Source organism: Mauremys mutica, chromosome 22 (genome assembly GCF_020497125.1).
Source record: "Mauremys mutica isolate MM-2020 ecotype Southern chromosome 22, ASM2049712v1, whole genome shotgun sequence".
Classification (NCBI taxonomy): domain Eukaryota; kingdom Metazoa; phylum Chordata; order Testudines; family Geoemydidae; genus Mauremys; species Mauremys mutica.
The window spans coordinates 8,528,486-8,547,020 of NC_059093.1; the positions used below are offsets into that span (position 1 = coordinate 8,528,486).

At 48.3% G+C, this 18,535-nt stretch overlaps 1 protein-coding gene across 1 annotated transcript in view; it reads left to right on the top strand.

Moving 5' to 3' along the window:
- Nucleotides 1-18,535, top strand: part of LOC123354888 (tubulin-specific chaperone cofactor E-like protein) — a 97,187-nt gene that overhangs the window by 48,097 nt on the left and 30,555 nt on the right. Inside the window, exons 12-17 of the mRNA XM_044997267.1 lie at nt 4,952-5,089; nt 6,097-6,262; nt 9,109-9,521; nt 10,191-10,761; nt 12,764-13,356; nt 16,079-16,652. Coding sequence (XP_044853202.1) covers nt 4,952-5,089; nt 6,097-6,262; nt 9,109-9,521; nt 10,191-10,761; nt 12,764-13,356; nt 16,079-16,652 — 2,455 coding nt within the window. The remainder of the gene's footprint in view (nt 1-4,951; nt 5,090-6,096; nt 6,263-9,108; nt 9,522-10,190; nt 10,762-12,763; nt 13,357-16,078; nt 16,653-18,535) is intronic.

Consider the following 18,535-nt stretch of genomic DNA (forward strand, 5'->3'; position numbering starts at 1 on the left):
ACCTGTTCTTAAAATGACAGGGATTCCACAACCTCCCTAGGGAACCTGATCCAGTGCTTAACTATCCTTATAGGTAGAATATTTTTCCTGCTATCTAACCTAAATCTCCCTTGCTGCAGATTATGCTGATTATGTCTTGTCCTACTTCCAGTGGACATGGAGAACAATTAATCCCCCTTCAAAGCAGACCTTGTGATATTTGAAGACTGTTATCAGGTCCACACACACACACCCTTCAGTCTTCTTTTCTCAAGACTCAACAGGCCCATCTTCCTTAGCTTTTCCTCAGAGGTCAGGTTTTCTAAAACTGTGATGTTTTTTGTTGCTGTCCTCTGGATTCCCTCCAATTTGTCGACGTCTGTCTTAAAGGGTGACACCCACAAGAAGACACAGTACTCGAGCAGAGGCCTCACCAAGGCCAAGTAGACCGTGACAATGACCTCCCACAAATCATTGACATCAATTGGAAACATTGACTTCCCTGCAGGCACAATTGGACCCAGTGGGAGTAAACTGGTTGGGTAAAAAGGTGCTATTTTGATGTAAACCCTTTTAAGGCAGACCTACACCTTAAGGGCCTGATTTAGTGTCCTCTGGTGTCAATGGGATCTTTTCATTGTCTTCAGTGGGCTTTGGATCATGCCTGATCATGATTCACTGGGGTGAATATCATAGGCGGCAGGTTTGTATAATTTTTGGTGGGGCCCAAAATGGTGGTGCCCACCCCCACTCCTGCCCTGTAAGCCGATATAAAATGAAGCTACAATGCGTCAGTGCCACAAGATTACAAGGGTCAATTAAAAGTGGAAAGTCAGAAGCAGCACTTGCCTACTTCAATATACAGTATTATATTTTGTTGCACCTGTTGTGATGAAGTGGGAATGTTCTTAATATTTTCTCTGAATGCTGTGTGGGTGCCTCAGTTTCCCCTGCAAGATGCCAACTGAAGGTGTTGGGGACAAAGATCAGGTGGCCTCCTTTTCCGGAAGAGACACAGAGGCCAGAGGAGGGAGTGTCAGTTTGGAGCTGGCTGGGGAAATGGGGAGAGACCCAGAACTTGGTTCTGGGCTCCCCACCCCCAAGATGGACCTGACAGAGGGGTTCTGTTTTCTGTACCAACAAGCTCTGTTTAAACTGTGTTCCCGTCATCTAATAAACCTTCTGTTTTACTGTCTGGCTGAGAGTCACATCTGACTGCGGAGTTGGGGTGCAGGGACCTCTGGTTGCCCCAGGACCAGCCTGGGCAGACTCACTTTGGAAAGTGCATGATGTGGAAGGGCATGCTGAATGCTCCGAGGTCAGACCCAGGAAGGTGTAAGCTTCTTGCCCTGGAGACAGTATGCTCCGAGAGAGGAGGCTCCCCCAGAGTCCTGACTGGCTTTGTATGGAGTTGTTCCAAAGCATCACAGCATCCCCTTCCACACCGTGCACTTCCCAGAAGTCCACACAGGCACTGACACTCCCTCCTCCGGCCTTTGTCTCTTTTCCAGGCATTAGGAGGCCACCCGATCTCTCTGTTCTCCAACACCTTCAGTTGGCACCTTGCAGGGGAAACTGATTTGGGAGAAATGAAGTAAAAGCTGCCCAAACCGAGCTTGAGCACTCCTGAATTTCGAGGTGTTCAAATCTGGAAGGCAGGTGCTGGGGGTGGGAGAGGGCTGTGGGCTCCACGGGGGAGCATGGCAGCAACTGTCTGGAGCTGCACGGAGCCAGACACACTGGTCTGAGTGGCACAGTAAGCGGTTTGGGGGTTGGAGAAGAGGTAGGGAGTTCCGGGGGGCAGGCAAGGGACAAGGAGCAGGGGGGGTTGGATGGGGCAGCGGTTCGGAGGGGCAGTCAGGGGACAGGCAGCAATTGGATAGGCATGGGAGTCTAGGAGGTTTATCAGGGGACAGGTAGGGGGTGCGGTCCTGGGGGGGAAGTTGGGTGGGTCTCAGGAGGGGGCAGTTGGGGACAAGAAGGGAGGCTTAGATAGGGGCTGAGGTCCCAAGGGGCAGTTAGGGGCAGGGGTCTCGGGAGGGGGTAATCAGGGAACAAGGACCAGTGGTGCTTAGATAGGGGGTGGAGGTTCTGGGGGGCAGGGGTCTGGGGAGGGGGCAATCAGTGGACAGGGGCTGGGATCAAAGGGCTCTGGGCTGCTGGCAGCCGCGGGGAGCCCTGAGCCCTTTAAATCCAAGCCGCGGCTGGGAGTCAGAGGGCTCTGGGCTGCCCGCTGCGGCGGGGAGCCCAGAGCCTTTTGAATCCCAGCCGCGGCCGGGAATCAGAGGGCTCTGGGCTGCCCGCTGCGGCAGGGCGCCCAGAGCCCGTTAAATCCCAGCCGCGGCCGGGAATCAGAGGGCTCTGGGCTGCCCGCTGCGGCGGGGAGCTCAGAGCCTTTTAAATCCCAGCCGCGGCCGGGAATCAGAGGGCTCTGGGCTGCCTGCAACCGTGGGGAGCCCAGACCCTTTTAAATCCCAGCCGCGGCCGGGATTTAAAGGCTCTGAGCTCCCCTCCGCAGCGGGCAGCCCAGAGCCCTCTCTTTCCCGGCCGCGGCTGGGATTTAAAAGGCTCTGGGCTCCCCGCCGCAGCGGGCAGCCCAGACCCCTCTGACTCCCGGCCGCGGCTGGGATTTAAAGGGCTCTGGGCTGCCGGCAGCGCAGAGCAGGGGAGAAACCTAGCTCCAAATATTGCTGGAGCAGAGCCCCTGTCTGTGAATATTCCTGGGGCTAAAGCCCCAGGAGCCCATATAAGTTGGCGCCCATGGTGAATATCACTTTTATGGAGCTGACTGCAGTTAGTGGAAAATCACATCCTGAGAGGAAGATTTTTTTCCCCCATCATGTTCTGCATTCCTACAGGCACTGCAGGCTATAGATTTTATGCCTTTTAAGTTTCATACCTTGCAGTATTGGAAATTGAGTTGGCAAAGACCAGGAAATATACTGGCTGGGTTAAAAAAAATTGACTGTCGGTGTATGTATATATATATATAAAAAAAATCAGTAAAAATGTCAGTTTCAGTTAGAAAAGTATTTCTTTCCCACTCTGGAGCAGGTTTTCAGATTTATTGGGCATGCTTTATCCCTGATCTAACGCCATTAAAGACAGTAGCTCAACTTTCTCCATCACGTCAAACACACAGTGCTTGTCTTCAGCGCCGTTCCAGGCATATCCCCACCCTATCTGTCATCTCTCATTCACTATCGAAATGTCAACTCCCACCACCAATTGGCCAATGTGCCAGCCTCCGTCACCCACTTGTTAAATTTTCATGCAATTTCCCATGCTGCCCCTCCCGGCTGGGAGGAGCTCCTCATTCACATCTGTAAAGCTACCTCGTTATCCTTCTTCAAACTCTCCGTTGTTGTGATGCCTGCAACACTCATGACAGTGGTTAGGCCATTGGTGTTCCGATACACAGCCCATCGTGCTGACCAATTCTGTCTCACTGTTTCCTTGTACTCCCCCATCGGAGTCTGTAGCCATCTGTTGCCTATTGTCTTATAATTAGACTGTAAACTCTTTGGGGCAAAGATCATCTTTGAGTTCTCTCCTTGTACACAGCCCCGCACAGTGGGGTCCTGCTCTATTACTGGGGCTGCTGGAAGCTACCACCACACTAATAATAATAATAATAATTAATAATGAAACAGAATGAATTTGCGCCTCTGGCTTCTTTTTAAAATGATGTTCAGAACAATGGATTCACTTTAAACAAAAACTAAAAATGGCAGGAATTGACTATCAGAAGTCTATACAAAACCAATGTCACTTCGACATGGCCCATTTTACAGTGAACCAGATCCTCTACTAGTGTAAATTGGCATAGCTACCTAGATTTCAGTGGAGCTCTATCAGCTCACATCCACTGAGGCTCTGGTTCCAGATGACTCAGTATGTTTTCATCAGTCATCTGGACTTTTTAACGTTACATGATAACACAGTGCACTACATTAGCCACTTTTCAAACCACTTTTCCAGATTTCGATTAATTAGACACACAATATCTCTTTAAAATAAGTGAGGGAACGTACGTGGTCAATGTCACCCACCACTGAAATGCAGCCACCTCTTGGGAGGGAAGCATGACTGTTAATCAGCATAGAGTGACCAAAGTAGAATGTTTTAGGACAGGAAGTGAAGGATACCATATCCAACTGGAAATGCAAGTGGAATTTAGATGGGTGGAATTTGCCAGTATACTCTTAGGGGGAGATCTTGCAACTGGATTCCCAGGGATGCAAGATTAGCTCATGTGGACCCAGGTAGGATAGGGCTTTATGGACAATGCTCTGGGATTCTATGGTCGAGCTCATTTGATGTCCTCTTTAGAAGATGACAAAGTACCTCCTCCTAGCATGGGGTGCTGGCTTGTTGCTGAATTAATTTATCTGAAATATTTATCGTTTAAAAAATGAAGAATCATTTAAAAACAATGTAAATGTTGTTGTCGATACATTTTTGCAGATTGGTCTGGGATTCCTGCAGCTTGGGAAAGCAAGATTTCCTTGGGTACAATACACTGTTGACTGTTATAGACGCCATTGTTAATATTATTATAGCATCTGAATGGGGAAAGTAACCCAATAAGATAACACTGTGATGAATAAAGCTGAGATAGAATAACGCTAAGATAACAGGCTGTAGCAATCCAAGCCCAGCTGATTGCTTTCTCAGTGCTTGTTCTCATACTGCCATCTATCGGTGCTAAAATAGATCACAGATTTCATCTGTCTCCCGTGGTGTCCCAGATGGAATTATGCTCTGGAAAGCTATGGATGCAGTTAAGCGGGATTGAATCAGCTGTTGGGTGGCATCCTATACCATGCTTAGCTTTTGCTGTTTAATTATCAATTTTCCCTATTGCATTTCATATGGGATTGATGCAGAAGAAGGCAGCACAGAAAAATGGTGCAAAAGCTGAGGCGGGGTGATATCACTTTGCGAATATGCCTGTCTCTGTTTTAAACAGGTGAACACTTTTCAAGCTCTCCTGATTTCAGATGGGGTGTCCACGTTTGCTATGTTCAATTATGAAGAAATCATGTGGACCACTGGAACAGCGAGTGGGGGAGATCCTTTAACCGGACTCGGTGGAGTGATGGCCCAGGTAAGGCTCTTACTGTGCATCTTCACTGTCATCTTTGTTTATGCTCTAACCTCCAACCTGTCCTTGTTCTGACAGTGTCAGCAGAGAAATATGATCTAGTGAAGACGTGACCCGCCTTAACACAGCATGGCTTTTGTCTTCCTCTAGTGGCTAGACCAGGTCGTTTAGCTTAAACAGTCAAGGTTCATGCTGGATGATCCATTCGGACCATATGGTTCACAGGGCACTTGCTGGTGAACGGAGGAGACCTGGCTGGTCACATGGTGCTGCTTTTCTTTCTTCTTCCCAGACTGAAGGGAGAATAGGAGAGAGATGAAATAAACAGCAGAAGGAAACTGTTTTTTACTCCTTTTGATAAAAGTTAAACACCTAACATTGTAAAGGTAGCTAAAAATATATGAAATTGAGAGCTGGCTGAAAAATACCATTTTTTTAATTAAAAAAACCTCTCATCCATCCATCTCTATCCATCCACTCGCACTCCCTTTTCCTTTCCCTTTTCTCTCCTTCCTTCCTTCCAAAAATTGTTTGGCTTTTCACTGAAAAGCCAAAAGAAAAAGAAAGTTTTGTTTTGTTTCTGAAAATTGAAAACAGGATTTTTACCGAAAATGTTTGTTTTTGAAAAAGCAAAACAAAAAATAAATTTGTTTGTCAAAAACAAGCAGACAAATAAAAGAACCAGGAAATAAAGATTTCCTTTGGGCCAAATAGCCTTTTTTGTATTTAAAATACGGTAATAATAAAAATGTTTAGGTTAAAAAAAAATTAATCAGTTCCAATTAGTTTCCCGGTGTGACTTTTCTATGTACAGAGTTGCTGTAGCTGCCATCGGGATCTTATGTGATCACAGTGGAGAGGGGAGGTGAACACAAGATAATCAACTGCAAAATTTACAGAGAAATCAGGGTTATTAACATCAGCAATGGCAAGAAATATGAGACAAAACAGACTTAAGGGAAGGATGGTCTCCGTGTTTTCAGATGAATTTTGCTCTTTCTGTGTTCCAGGCAGGATTCAACGGTGGAAACAGCACCAATTATTTTAGCATTCCTGGTTCCAGAACCCCGGAGATAATTAATATTGAAGATACAACCAATGTTAATGTCCCTGGACGCTGGGTATTCAAAATAGATGGGAGAGAAATTGACCCAGCCAATGGCTGCAGCCTGAGAGGTAAAAATTGCTTCTTTCATGTTTTTGAAGTTTACCATATAACACAAGATGATTCAGTTTGAAAATTGACAGAATATGCTGCTGCTGCTGTTGCTTTGCTATTATATTGTCCGTATTCTTTGCAACGTGTGTAAACACTCCAGGATAGAGGCTGCCTCTTTGGAAGGCAGAATGGCCTAGTGGTGAGAGTGTGGGACTGAGAGGCAGAAGACTTTGCTTCTAGTTCTGAGTCACTGTAGGACCCTGTGCAAGTCACTACATTTTTCTAATGATGGTCACCCGATGTCAGGGATGAAATCCGGACCCTGTTGTGGTCAATGGAAGTTTTGCTAGGAAGGCCAAGACTTCATCCCTGGGTAGCAAACCCTTAGTGGTGCAGATTGGGTAAACCACTATAAACTGCAGCTTGCACTAGGGCAGCTTAGTCTGGTTTCAAGCAGGGCTAGTGCAAATAGCGGCTTTCCCTGTCTCCACTAGAGGTTTGCACTGCGGCAGCTAAACCAGTGGCTGCATTTGGCACCGGTGATTGCAATTAGGACAAATTGCTAGCGTGGAGAAGGCCTAACTTCATAGCATTTTAAAAGGGGCGAATGGGCCCATAAAGAGCTGTGAGTCTGTTCTTTTGTCTCGTGTATGGCTGTGTAACTCATTAATGTCAATGGGAAGCTATAATATACGCTGGCCTTGTTCCCGTCCTTCTGTGGTTTTAGTATCTGACTGTAATTAAAAGCCTACATTTCCCCCACCTCAAAGTTAGAAACCTGTGAAACTAGGGCTTTAAATTCTCAGAAAGGATTGAGAGCCCTGTACTTTCGGCACTGCAGATAAGCTAGAGTAACAACAGCAAAAGAGACTCTCCTGGCTGGCCTGATGGAAATGCCATCGGTGTAAAAAGACAATACTCTGATTTCCTTTCCCTTGCTTCTGAATTATGGATTGCTGCTATTATGCATAGGATAAATTCAATGGCCCTGCACAACCTGCTGGGTATGTCAGTGTGCCACTGACCGTGCATAGGTATAAAGTGATAGAAGCGCTCATTGTGATACCAGGGGGACTGGGCGGCACGGAGATTATTGTATTATCATTTTACAAATAAGACTGTCTCGGGTGTCTCCTTCACTCCTGAAATCTTTCTAACCAGAGAGAATTTTCACTCACTGCTGGAAGCCTGAAATGTCAAGGATTGAAAATGTAGACTGGTCTGAGATCTGCAGTTTGTTTATATGCAGCCCTCGACTAGTGCTGATATAGCTCTGCTAGTCCAAAGGGCCTGTGTAGCCTCTAAAAAAGTTCAAGGTCTGATGCACAGCAGGGATGGTGTCCCTAGCCTCTGTTTGCCAGAAGCTGGGAATGGGCGACAGGGGATGGATCACTTGATTACCTGTTCTGTTCATTCCCTCTGGGGCACCTGGCATTGGCCACTGTCGGAAGACAGGATACTGGGCTAGATGGACCTTTGGTCTGATGCAGTATGGCCGTTCTTATGTTCTAAACTTGACGCACCAATGCTCAGAATGAAGGCTGAAATTTTCAAAGGGACTCAGACACACAGTTCCGTCTTCAGGTTAATGAAAGCAGTGCATCTAACTCCCTTAGATGAATATGGAAATCACAGCTGATAGCTCAATGCCATTTGTAAGAGAAGAATCTCAGATTTTTCAGTGGTCAGAAGTGGGTCTGAACAGGTTTGTTTTGCCTAATTTGGAACCCACTCGAGTGTCGTGGGCTTGGAAGGTTGGCTCCAAAGCAAACGTAATTGGGGTCTCATTATGTTTAGGAGAGATTTTTTTCTGTGGAAAGAAAAAAGAAAAAGAATAGAGAGCGTGAGAGAGATGAAAATCCAGGGGAGAGATGAGCAGAGGGTGGGCAGAGTGAAAAACAAACAGAGAGAGGATGTGACGAGGAAGCAGATGGAGGAGAGAGAGACTTTAAAGGGGAAAAAAAAAAAGACACTTGCTTTTGCCAGTCTAAATTCTTAAATCTTCCTCTCTCCTTTCAGGTCTCCATTCAGCGAGAAAAACATACAATAGACTTCACAATTCAGTGTAGTTACACTGCCGTCATGCTGTTTGATCAATAATAATTGCTAATTCATATAACCCAAGGCCAACTATGTTATGGAATTACGTATTAATATGCCTTTGGTTTTGTAGTTATATATATTTTTAGAATTCAGGTACATTGACGATGTTGCGTTTGTTCCATAATTGCTCAGTCACCTTCCAGTTGTGTGAAATTAGTAACTACAGCTATCAAAAGGGTTAATTACAGTGTAATTACAGAATAATGACAGTGGATTCACAGTCACTATATAAAGGGTAACCAAAACAGGTTGACTTAATATATTGCAATATATTAAGCACAAATGACTTCAAATTCCAGGGAGAAAAGGTTCATGAACCCAAACTAGTTCTGTACACTCCCCCCTCCCCAAAATAGTTTGAGCAGTTCTCAAAACTAGAAAATCTACCTGATTTTGCCCATCAATAACAGAGGTCATGATTCACCGAAGCACATGCTTAATGTTAAGCATATGAGTAGCGCCATTGACTTCGATGGGACTTCTCACCTGCTTAAAGTTAAGCATGTGTTTCCAGTGCTTTGCTGAAGTGGGCTGTGATGTGTTACAACGCTAGAGAGTGGTGTGATATGGCAAGTAACATCACACGGGATGCCCTGTTAGAAATGTACCGAGCTGGTGGTCCTGCTTTCAAGGCCAGTAAACTTTCCCAGTGTTGGACCCGGATCAGAAAGAACAAATGACTTGGAACTCTTGATTGTTCTTCTAAGTCGTGTCATGGGTCCTGTGTTCCGACAAGTAACGCAATGTGGGGTTCTTTTAGGGCAGTTTCTCCATCCAGGCGAGATATTCTGGGACAACACCAACTGCTCCACCAAGTGTCGTTGCCTGGACTTTAACAATGAGATCTTCTGCCAGGAGATGGCTTGCGGCCCCTATGAAGTGTGTGAGCCGAAGGACAAGTTCTACCAATGCGTGCCGGTGGAGAGCAGCACCTGCGTGGTGTTCGGAGACCCACACTACCACACCTTCGATGGCTTCCTCTTTCACTTCCAGGGTTCCTGTGCCTACCTCCTCACCCAGCAGTGCTGGACAGAATCTAACCTGCCCTTCTTCAGCGTGGAGGCCAAGAATGAGAACCGAGGTGGCTCTTCCGTCTCCTGGTTGAAGGATATCTCGGTGGAGGTTTATTCTCACAAGATTGTTATCCCCAAAGGGAGCTTCGGGAAAGTTAAGGTAAGAGCCCCAGCAAAGAAGGAAAACTCCTTGGGTCAGATCCTCGGCTGGTGCAAAGCGGTGTAGCTCTGTTGAAGTCAGTGGGTCTATGATGATTTGCACCGTATCTGGACCAGTGTCTTTGTCTGGAATCCAGGCCTTGTAGGACTCCTCGGGGAGGTGGGGTTGGGGGAGAGAAGGGAAGTGTTAGTGTAGGTAGTGCTGAAAACTGGAAAGGCCCCAACCCGGCCCTTAAAATCCAACCCCTTCTCCAAATGTTGTTGGGGCTGGATTGCAATCACTGGTTCCCGATTCACCATCTTGCTCAGATTCCAACATTGCAAGGGGTCAGAACCAGGGCTGCCCAGAGTGGGGGGCAATTTGCCCCGGGACCGACAGGGGCCCCAAGAGCCCTGGCCCGGCGGCGGTCTGGGTTTTCGGCGGCATTTTGGCGGCGGGGGCCCTTCAGCGCTGCCAAAGACGCGGAGTGACTGAAGGGCCCCCTGCTGCCGAAATGCCGCCGAAGACCCGGACCACCGCCAGGTGAGTACAAGCGCTGCAGCTCCCCCGCTTGGCCCCAGGCCCCCTGAATCCTTTGGGTGGCCCTGGTCAGAACCACCCCCTGGGTTCCCAACAGTGTGGAAACCCTGCCGTGTTACGTGATGTTACCCTCTTGCTTTGCTCCTGCAGGTAGACGATTTGGTGATGTCCTTACCCCTCTCCTTGGAACTGGGGGCGATAAAAATCTACCAGAGTGGTTTGTCAACTGCGGTGGAGACTGATTTTGGCGTCTTGGTGACCTACGACGGGCAACACTATGCCTCCATCTCTGTCCCGGGCACCTACATCAATGCCACCTGTGGGCTGTGTGGGAACTATAACAAGGATCCTCAGGATGATACCCTTCGCTCGGACGGGAGGCCAGCGGTGTCAGTGCTGGACCTGGGGGAGAGCTGGCGAGTTTACCATCCGGAGTGGAAATGCTCCCCAGGATGCTTAGACAATTGCAGCTTCTGCGACTCTGCCATGGAGTCTCTCTATTTCACCCCCGAGTACTGCGGCTTCATCAACAAGACCGGCGGCCCCTTGTGGGAATGTGGTGCCATTGTGGACCCCACGGCCTTCGTCCACAGCTGCGTGTATGACCTGTGCAGCATCCGGGACAACGGCACCGGCCTCTGCCAGGCGATCCAGGCTTACGCCTTGGTGTGCCAAGCTCTGGGGATTCCAGTGGGAGACTGGCGAACCCAGACAGGATGTGGTAAGGCTGCCCTGAGGAGGCGGGAGGTGGTTTCGGGGGCCCGCAACAGATTCCCATTGAAGTGAAAACCCTGCATGAGATAAGCCCGGAGATGAGCCGGCAGGGACTTGATTGAGGCAGCCAGAGTTACAGTGAAAGCCGAGCAGTCCCTCCTTTCAGTCCTGAAATGCAACACGAGAAGGACAAGGGGACGCCTAGTAACTAAAGGGCAGTTAGAGTGTTGAACAAATAGAAGGAAATTTGAGCGCCCTTTGGAACTCAATGCTGGAGTGCCAGGTATTGTGGTTGGACTCAAGACAGGGCTGGCTCATTTAATGGCCATTGCCATCAGCTGAGATGCTAAAACTAAATCTCTCCATCTGCTGTCTCTCTTGCTCCACTTTTGTGCAGAGGGAACTCAGCTGATTTCGGCAGGGTTACTCCTGATTTATCACGGCGTGAGCGAGAGGAGACTGGGGCCCTGCGTCCCATAGTGCAGGGTGTAAGTTGACCCCATCTGCGAGGTGTCAGGAAAGGACTTTTCCTTGTGCGTGTGGTGCTGTCTGACTCTCTGAGTGCAATGGGGGAAAGGAGGATATCGCCTCAGCGCAAGAGGGCGATTTAGAGACAAAGGGGGTGTAATGGAGGCCGTTCGCCTACCTCCCTCTTAACCATCAGCCACTTCCAGGAGACAGGATGCTAAATCTGACGCACCCAGTATGTAGTGGTGACACCTGGGTCCCAGTTCAGAACGCCAGAAGTGGAATGGTTGCCTTTTTCCAGGCTATCGTCCGCCACCAGTGTAACTGGTTGAAGCAAGTGGCTAAATTACCTCTGCCAGCCAGCATACGTAGCGGTGTCAACACCAGAGCAGTAAGGGGATAATGGCAATCTAATTGCATCTCTCTACTAGGGATTCATGCCATGCTCATTACTGTGGCATCAGAGTGCTGAATGATAAGAGAGACAAGGTGGGCGAGGTCATATCATTTTTGGGGCCAACTTCTGTTGCTGAAAGAGGCAAGCTTTGGAGCTACACAGAGCTCTTGTTCAGCCTCAAAACTCAAGAGCTTGTCTCCTCCACCTACCGAAGTTGGTCCAGTAAAGTTATGACCTCACCCACCTGGTCTGTCTAACATCCTGGGACCAACACGGCTACAACACTGCAAACGATACTCCCTTAGGCTACATTAGAAAGCAATAAGGGGTTGATGATAACGAGAGAGAAATCCACATAGTATGTCAGCGGTAATATTGAATACTAATGTCTCTTTTTCTATTTATCATCCCCATACTTACTATCTGTCTGTTGATCATTGCCATACATAGATAGGTGGACAGACAGACACATTATCTCACTTATCATTATGGCATATGACGGCCTAATAATAATCCAAAGAGTAATAAGAGAATAGTAATAATTTGTAAAATCACATAACACTCAGGGTTAGGAGGGAATCTAAATGAATATAACTACCACCACCTGAATGGTGTCTGGGTCGTTGAAATTTTCTGGGAGATTTTACGTCTCAGCCCATGGTCTTATGCCTGATTTTCCTTAATCTCTTTCCGTTCTCTCCCCTCTTTGATTTCTTGATTCCTCCCTCTCCCCTCCCTTCATCTTTTATTCTTACAAGTTTCACAAGTAGAAAATTCGAGGGGGAGCGCAGATGAGGAGCTGTGTTGGGCACTGTGGGAGAGAACCCCCCAATGCCGTGCGATTGCGATGGGACGGGGAATGCTGTGGGTGTGGACCGGAAAAAGGATGGTTAGTATGGGTGCTGAGAGGGCCCCATGCTAATCTCTCAGGTGTGTGATTTAGGAGCACTTTCTCTGAAATCAGGGTTAAGTGACAGCAGACACTTTGGGCCAGATCCTCACCTGGTGTAAAATGGCCCATACGCTTTGGTGCAGCTCTGCTGATTTACAGCAGCAGAGGATCTGGCCCAGAGTTGAAAACAGTTCGGCCCCGAATAACACCAGTAGCCTTGTAACAGCGGCTCTTCTACCTTCCCTCTCCTAGCTACAGCTGTCCAGTGTCCAGAATTCAGCCACTACTCAGTCTGCACCAACAGCTGCCCAGCCACGTGTTCGGATCTAACAGCCCCGCTGGCCTGCAGCTCCCCTTGCACCGAGGGCTGTGAATGCAACGAAGGCCACGTCCTTAGCACGGACCAGTGCGTCCCCATCCACAAGTGCGGCTGCGATGTCGACGGCAGGTACTATGCCGTAGGGGAGTCTTTCTGGGCCGCCGCAGACTGCACGGTGCAGTGCCGGTGTGAGGACGGTGCAGAGATCACCTGCTTGAATGCCAGCTGCCGGGAAGGAGAGGTGTGTGCGGTAGAGAACGGCTACCGGGGCTGTTACCCCAAGCGAGAGAGCTTGTGCTTGGTGAGCCAGAACCAGGTGCTGCAGTCCTTTGATGGGGTGGCGTTCATGTTCCCTGCGGAGCATTCCTACACCCTGCTCAAAACCTGCTCGGAGAGACCGCACTTCCTGGAGGTTGACATCAGCAAAAAGAAGCCCGAATCCAGGCCTAACTGGCTCCGACCCCTGAGGATCCAGGTAGCTGGCCAGGAGGTCAAAGTTGGAGGTTCCGGTGCATCTGAAATCAAGGTAAGAATCCTATCAAGGGACAGTCTTCAATCGGGGGAAGGGACTGGGGAGTCTCTCTCTGCTGCTCACAGAGAGCGAGAGAGCGTTGTGCTTCCATGGCACGTTGCAGCTGAGAATCGCTGAACTCTTTACACATGTGCCTCAACAAAGTCTTGTGATTTGTCACCACCTCCACTGCGGGAGGTAACCGTAAGTGCTGCGGTGCCCCCATCTCCTGGAGGTTTGGTAGCATGCTGGACGTACCAGAGGCAAGCTCTGTAGGCGTTCCAAGCACAAGGCCCTTTAGGCTGTAGCCGTTGGTTAGGTGCCCGCACAAACTCCCAGGGTCTGACGAATACCAAAGGGCTGCTTTGCTGGGGCCACTAGAAGTAAATGTTGCCATTACCCTAGGCAGGATGGCTTCATGATACAAGCAGTGAACCCACTGTTCCTCTCCCTAAGAGAGAGATGGTAATTATTCCCATTTTACAGAAGGGTAAACTGAGGCAGAGTGGCACAGCTGGGATTAGAGTCCAGCAACCCTGACTCTTCTCACTAGACATCACTGCCAACTGCAAAACATGCCGGACATTTCGGTTGGGATTTTCAACAAAGCTGCCCCCAAATCCCATCCTTAACCTTTGTCATCTCCCAAGACCCGGAGGGTTATGTCTATGCTGCAAGAAAACTCCATGGCCGGACTGTATCAGCTCACTCAGGTTGTGGGACTATAAAATTGCGTGTAGATGTTTAGGTTTAAGCCGGAGCCCAGGCTCCGAGACCCCAGGAATGGGGAGGGTCCGAGAGCCCAGGCTCCAGCCCAGCCTTGAACGTCTATACTGTAATTCTACAGCCCCTCAGCCTGAGCCCCAGTCAGCTGACGCAGGCCAGCGGCGGCTGTATTATTTGCACCTGATTGTTTTCTCCTTCTAACTGAGAGAGGTGAAGCAGGGTGGGGGTGGAGGGGATAGAGGCTGAGCAAAGAAAACAGACGTCCCGGAGTGAGACAGAGCGTGGAAGATGAAGGATTTAATTTGTAGCAGATCCAGACACTGCTTGGGAAAACTGGTGCTAGGAGCGACTGGCCCATGGAGACTCTGAACGGATGCCAAGACAAAAGGGACGTAGGTGGAAATCGATGTACAATGCCTGTACGGCAAGTCTGTGGGTTTTATTAAAATACTGTTTCCTGCAGAGCCCGGGGTTACAGTGTAGTTATAGTCAACAAAGCAGCTATGGAAAACAAGGAACCTTCTTACTGAACGGTTTTGCTCCCTGTGAGGCTTTGCCTGCTTTCTTGTCACCAGTGAGTTTTTGCTCTTCTTAGCCCTGCTGAGTCAGGACAGCCACAGGAGAGAAGCGAGGATGTTCTTCTGGCTCGTGCATCGTTAACTAAAGTCACTGTTGCAATGCTCAGCTAAGCTCTGCTTGCTGAATGTTTGTCAGTGGTGAAGGATGATGCAAGACACCGCAAGAGCCCAACTTGATTGGTCAAATCCCCGTTTGAGTCTGTATTGCTGGCGGTTAGATAAATCACTATTTGATTTCTAGAGTGAGCAACTTTGATCAGGACACATGGACAGAAAAAAATCCAAAATCCACTACACAGTGTTACTTACAAATAGTCCCTGCAACCTTGTTTTAAGCCACAGCTGCTTACAAGTGAATGTGCCCTAGGCACATGGGGTGTCAAACTGACAGCGATCCTTATTTATTCAGACCCAAATTAGTCAGTTTTACCAGCCACCAATGCCAGCATGGAAAGGGTGTCGCTGTCATACATGAAGCTATGTGATACTCTTCTGCCATGCTTGCAGTTACACAGCTTTACCACTGCTTCGCAACATACTGGGTAGTGTGCACGTGCACTACTGCCCTCTACTGGTGGCAGTCAGAACTGCTGAGCTGTGTGTCATAGGCTCAGTACTGCTAATGGGGATTCTCCTGTAGCTTAAGTGTAAGAGACCTGTGCTCTTTCTTGAAGGAGAATTTTGGTTCTATCTCAGATTATTTATGTGTATTGTGGTAGCACCTAGGAGCCTCAGCCATGGGCCAGGACCCCATTGTGGTAGGCACTGTACAAACACGGACCAAAAAGACAGTTGCTACCCCCAAAGAGTTTCTAATCCAGATGTTGCTGTGACGTTCCAGATGAGCTCTGCGTGCAGTGTAATGGCAGCCGTGTGGTTCCTAGATGACCATGGGCTTGTTATAAAACAGCCACAACTCCCATTCAACCTGCTCAGCTTACAACGGGCCCTCCCTTACCTTCCTGTTTCTTCCGCTAACTCTTCCATTCTGATCTCATGAGGGCGATGGGAGATGTAGCCGAGATCAGTGGTTCTCACACTGTGGTATTTGTCCTGCTGGTGGCACGTGGGCTATTTTCAGGCAGCACGCGGGCTTGGTTTGAAATACAGAACAAGAGTGAGGATCCATTATAGACTCATAGGACTGGAAGGGACCTCAAGAGGTCGTCTAGTCCTGTCCCCTGTACCCATGGCAGGACTAAGTCTTATCTAGACTGTCCCTGACAGGTGTTTGTCTAACCTGCTCTTAAAATAACTTAGCACCAGTTTCAATGCTCGTTGTCCACCCTGTATTTGATGCAGATGACGATGTGATGCAGAGCAATAGCACTGTCTGCTGCTAGCTGCGGGAGTAGGACACGAGGCGCTCTGCTTTCAGTGGTCACCTCCATAGCGGCGAGCATTTCACATCCACCACACGCTTTCGTTTGCAGGTGAATGGCTATGAAGTGGAGCTGCCGTTTTTCCTCCCCTCCGGCCAGTTGGAAATTTACCGGAGCAAAAATGGCACGGTGATTGAGTCCGAAGGGCTTGTGAGTATCCAGTACTCCAACCTAGGCATGCTGCAGATACGCCTCTCGACCGTCTACTTCAACTGCACTGCCGGACTGTGCGGCGGCTTTAACGGGAACAGCAGCGACGAGTTCTGCTTCCCCAACGGCAAGTGCACGGACAACTTGGTGGTTTTCCTGCAGAGCTGGACCACCTTCGACGAGATCTGCAATGGGGAGTGCGGGGACCTGCTCAAGGCCTGCAACAATGACTCGGAGCTGCTCAAGTACTACCGGAGCCGCTCCAAGTGCGGGATCATCAACGACCCCACCAACAGCTCCTTCCTGGACTGCCACGGCGTGGTCAATGCATCGGCCTACTACAGAACGTGCCTCTTCCGCCTGTGCCAGAGCGGGGGCAATCAGTCGGAACTCTGCGACTCGGTGGCTCGATACGCTAGCGCCTGTAAGAACGCGGAGGTGGAGGTCGGCCAGTGGAGGAGCTTCAACTTTTGCCGTAAGTTGGGGAAAAGTCTTTGATTGACTTTGGATGGGGTGAACTACTACTTCTTCTGCAGAGGACAAGTATGTTCATTATTTTCCCCCTCCTCCCTTCCCATCCTTCCTTCCCTTCCACCCCCAGATCCTTCCCCTCAAAGCTGCATCTCCAGCCTGCACATCTAAGGACTATCGACTAAAATGTTTTAGTGGTCCCATGATGCAAAGTGTCAAAACGTTTTTTTGTCAGTCCTGTGCTATGCAGGGGGTCAAACTAGATGATCTTCTGGCCTTAAAATCAAGGAATCTATTCAACTTTGGGGGGGGGGGGGAATGACTTTCTGACCAAACCAAACATTTTCATGAAAAATTGTGAGCTTTTTTGGTCAGGAACCATCTTTTGTTCTGTGTTTATACATGCCTCGCACAGTGGGGTCCTGATGCAGGACTATAATAAATAATAATAATCCATAATTAATTGTATCTATTATTTTCTTCTATTTAGGTTTTTATAAGTGTTGCCCATCACTGTGGTATCTGGCTGCAACATAGATTCATAGGGTAAAAACCTGGCCCTATTGGGTTCAGTGGAGCCGGAATTTCACCTATACATTTCAAGTTCAGAAGGGAACATTGTGATCATCGTATCTGATATCCTGCATAGCACAGGCCATAGAATTTCACTCATTAATTCCTGCATCTAGCCTAGTATGACCTCACTGAACAGCACTTGATGCTCTGATTCACAGAAATCTCTGTAAATGAAGGATTGGTGGTGGTTTTTTCCTATTTCGCCAGCTTCAGTCAATACATGTGTTCTGTAACAGTAGCCAATGATGCAAGAAGTAGTAGTCTCTTACCTAGCTTTTTTAAGCCATGGGTTGGAGTCAACAAAAGGAAAGTTTTCAACTAGCAATAATCGCGCCTCAGATTAACCTCATAGGTCCTTCTTCAGATGAGCACCTGCTTCAGCCCCAGTAGCATTGTAGCAAAGTACAGTCTTGTGTTGCAGACAGAAAACATCTGTACTTGTCGGGAAGAACTGGCAAGTAAATGGACAACTTGTACAGATTAAGAAGGGAATTTTGTTTGGGCACAAAGACACAAAGCTTTTGCTTTTTTTGCTCAGGCTAATTTTTCAGCACTTCCTTTCCCTTGCAGAAAGAGGTCTCCCAATTAAGTAATTTCATGATGGCATTTCAGGAGACATCGGGAGTTGTATTACAGTGTGTCTGAGTGTTCCAGAATTGCAGATGGATTCTAACAATAGTGTAAGCCATCAGCAGAGAGTAATTTGAATAAGTCATGGGTTTTTTTGCTGTCGCTGTCAGCTTGCCATCGATGTTGTAACATTCATAATTCAAAAGCACATGTAAAAATCCCACACCGCAGAAGTACATAACAGGCAATGAAACAGCCTTCATCTCTCAAATGGAGGTCTTATGGGAGTCTGTAGAAAGGAGAGGCCGCATAGTCTAGCGGACAGGGCCCACAGAGTCAGGAGACCTGAGGTTCTATTCCTGGCTCTGACACTGACCTGCTTTGTGCCCTTGGACAAGTCACTTTCTCGCCCTGTGCCTCAGTTTCCCCTCCTACCTTTGTCCAGCTTGCCTGTATAGATTGTAAATTATTCATGCCAGGGACCATCCTGTATGGATACTGTAATGCAAATATTAGTGATGATGTTAGGAGAGAAGCAGGGTGTGGACAATGAGTCCAGAAAAGTCGACCACCTGCAGTTTAGAATGGACTGTTGGCGAACTGATGTTTCTGCACAATTCATGCAATAATAACATAAGAATCTCTGCCTCTTATATAGCACATTTCATCAGTAGATCTCATAGCGCTACAGACTGCAAAGGAGGGCCAAATCAAAAGATGGATGGGGAAACCGAGGCACAG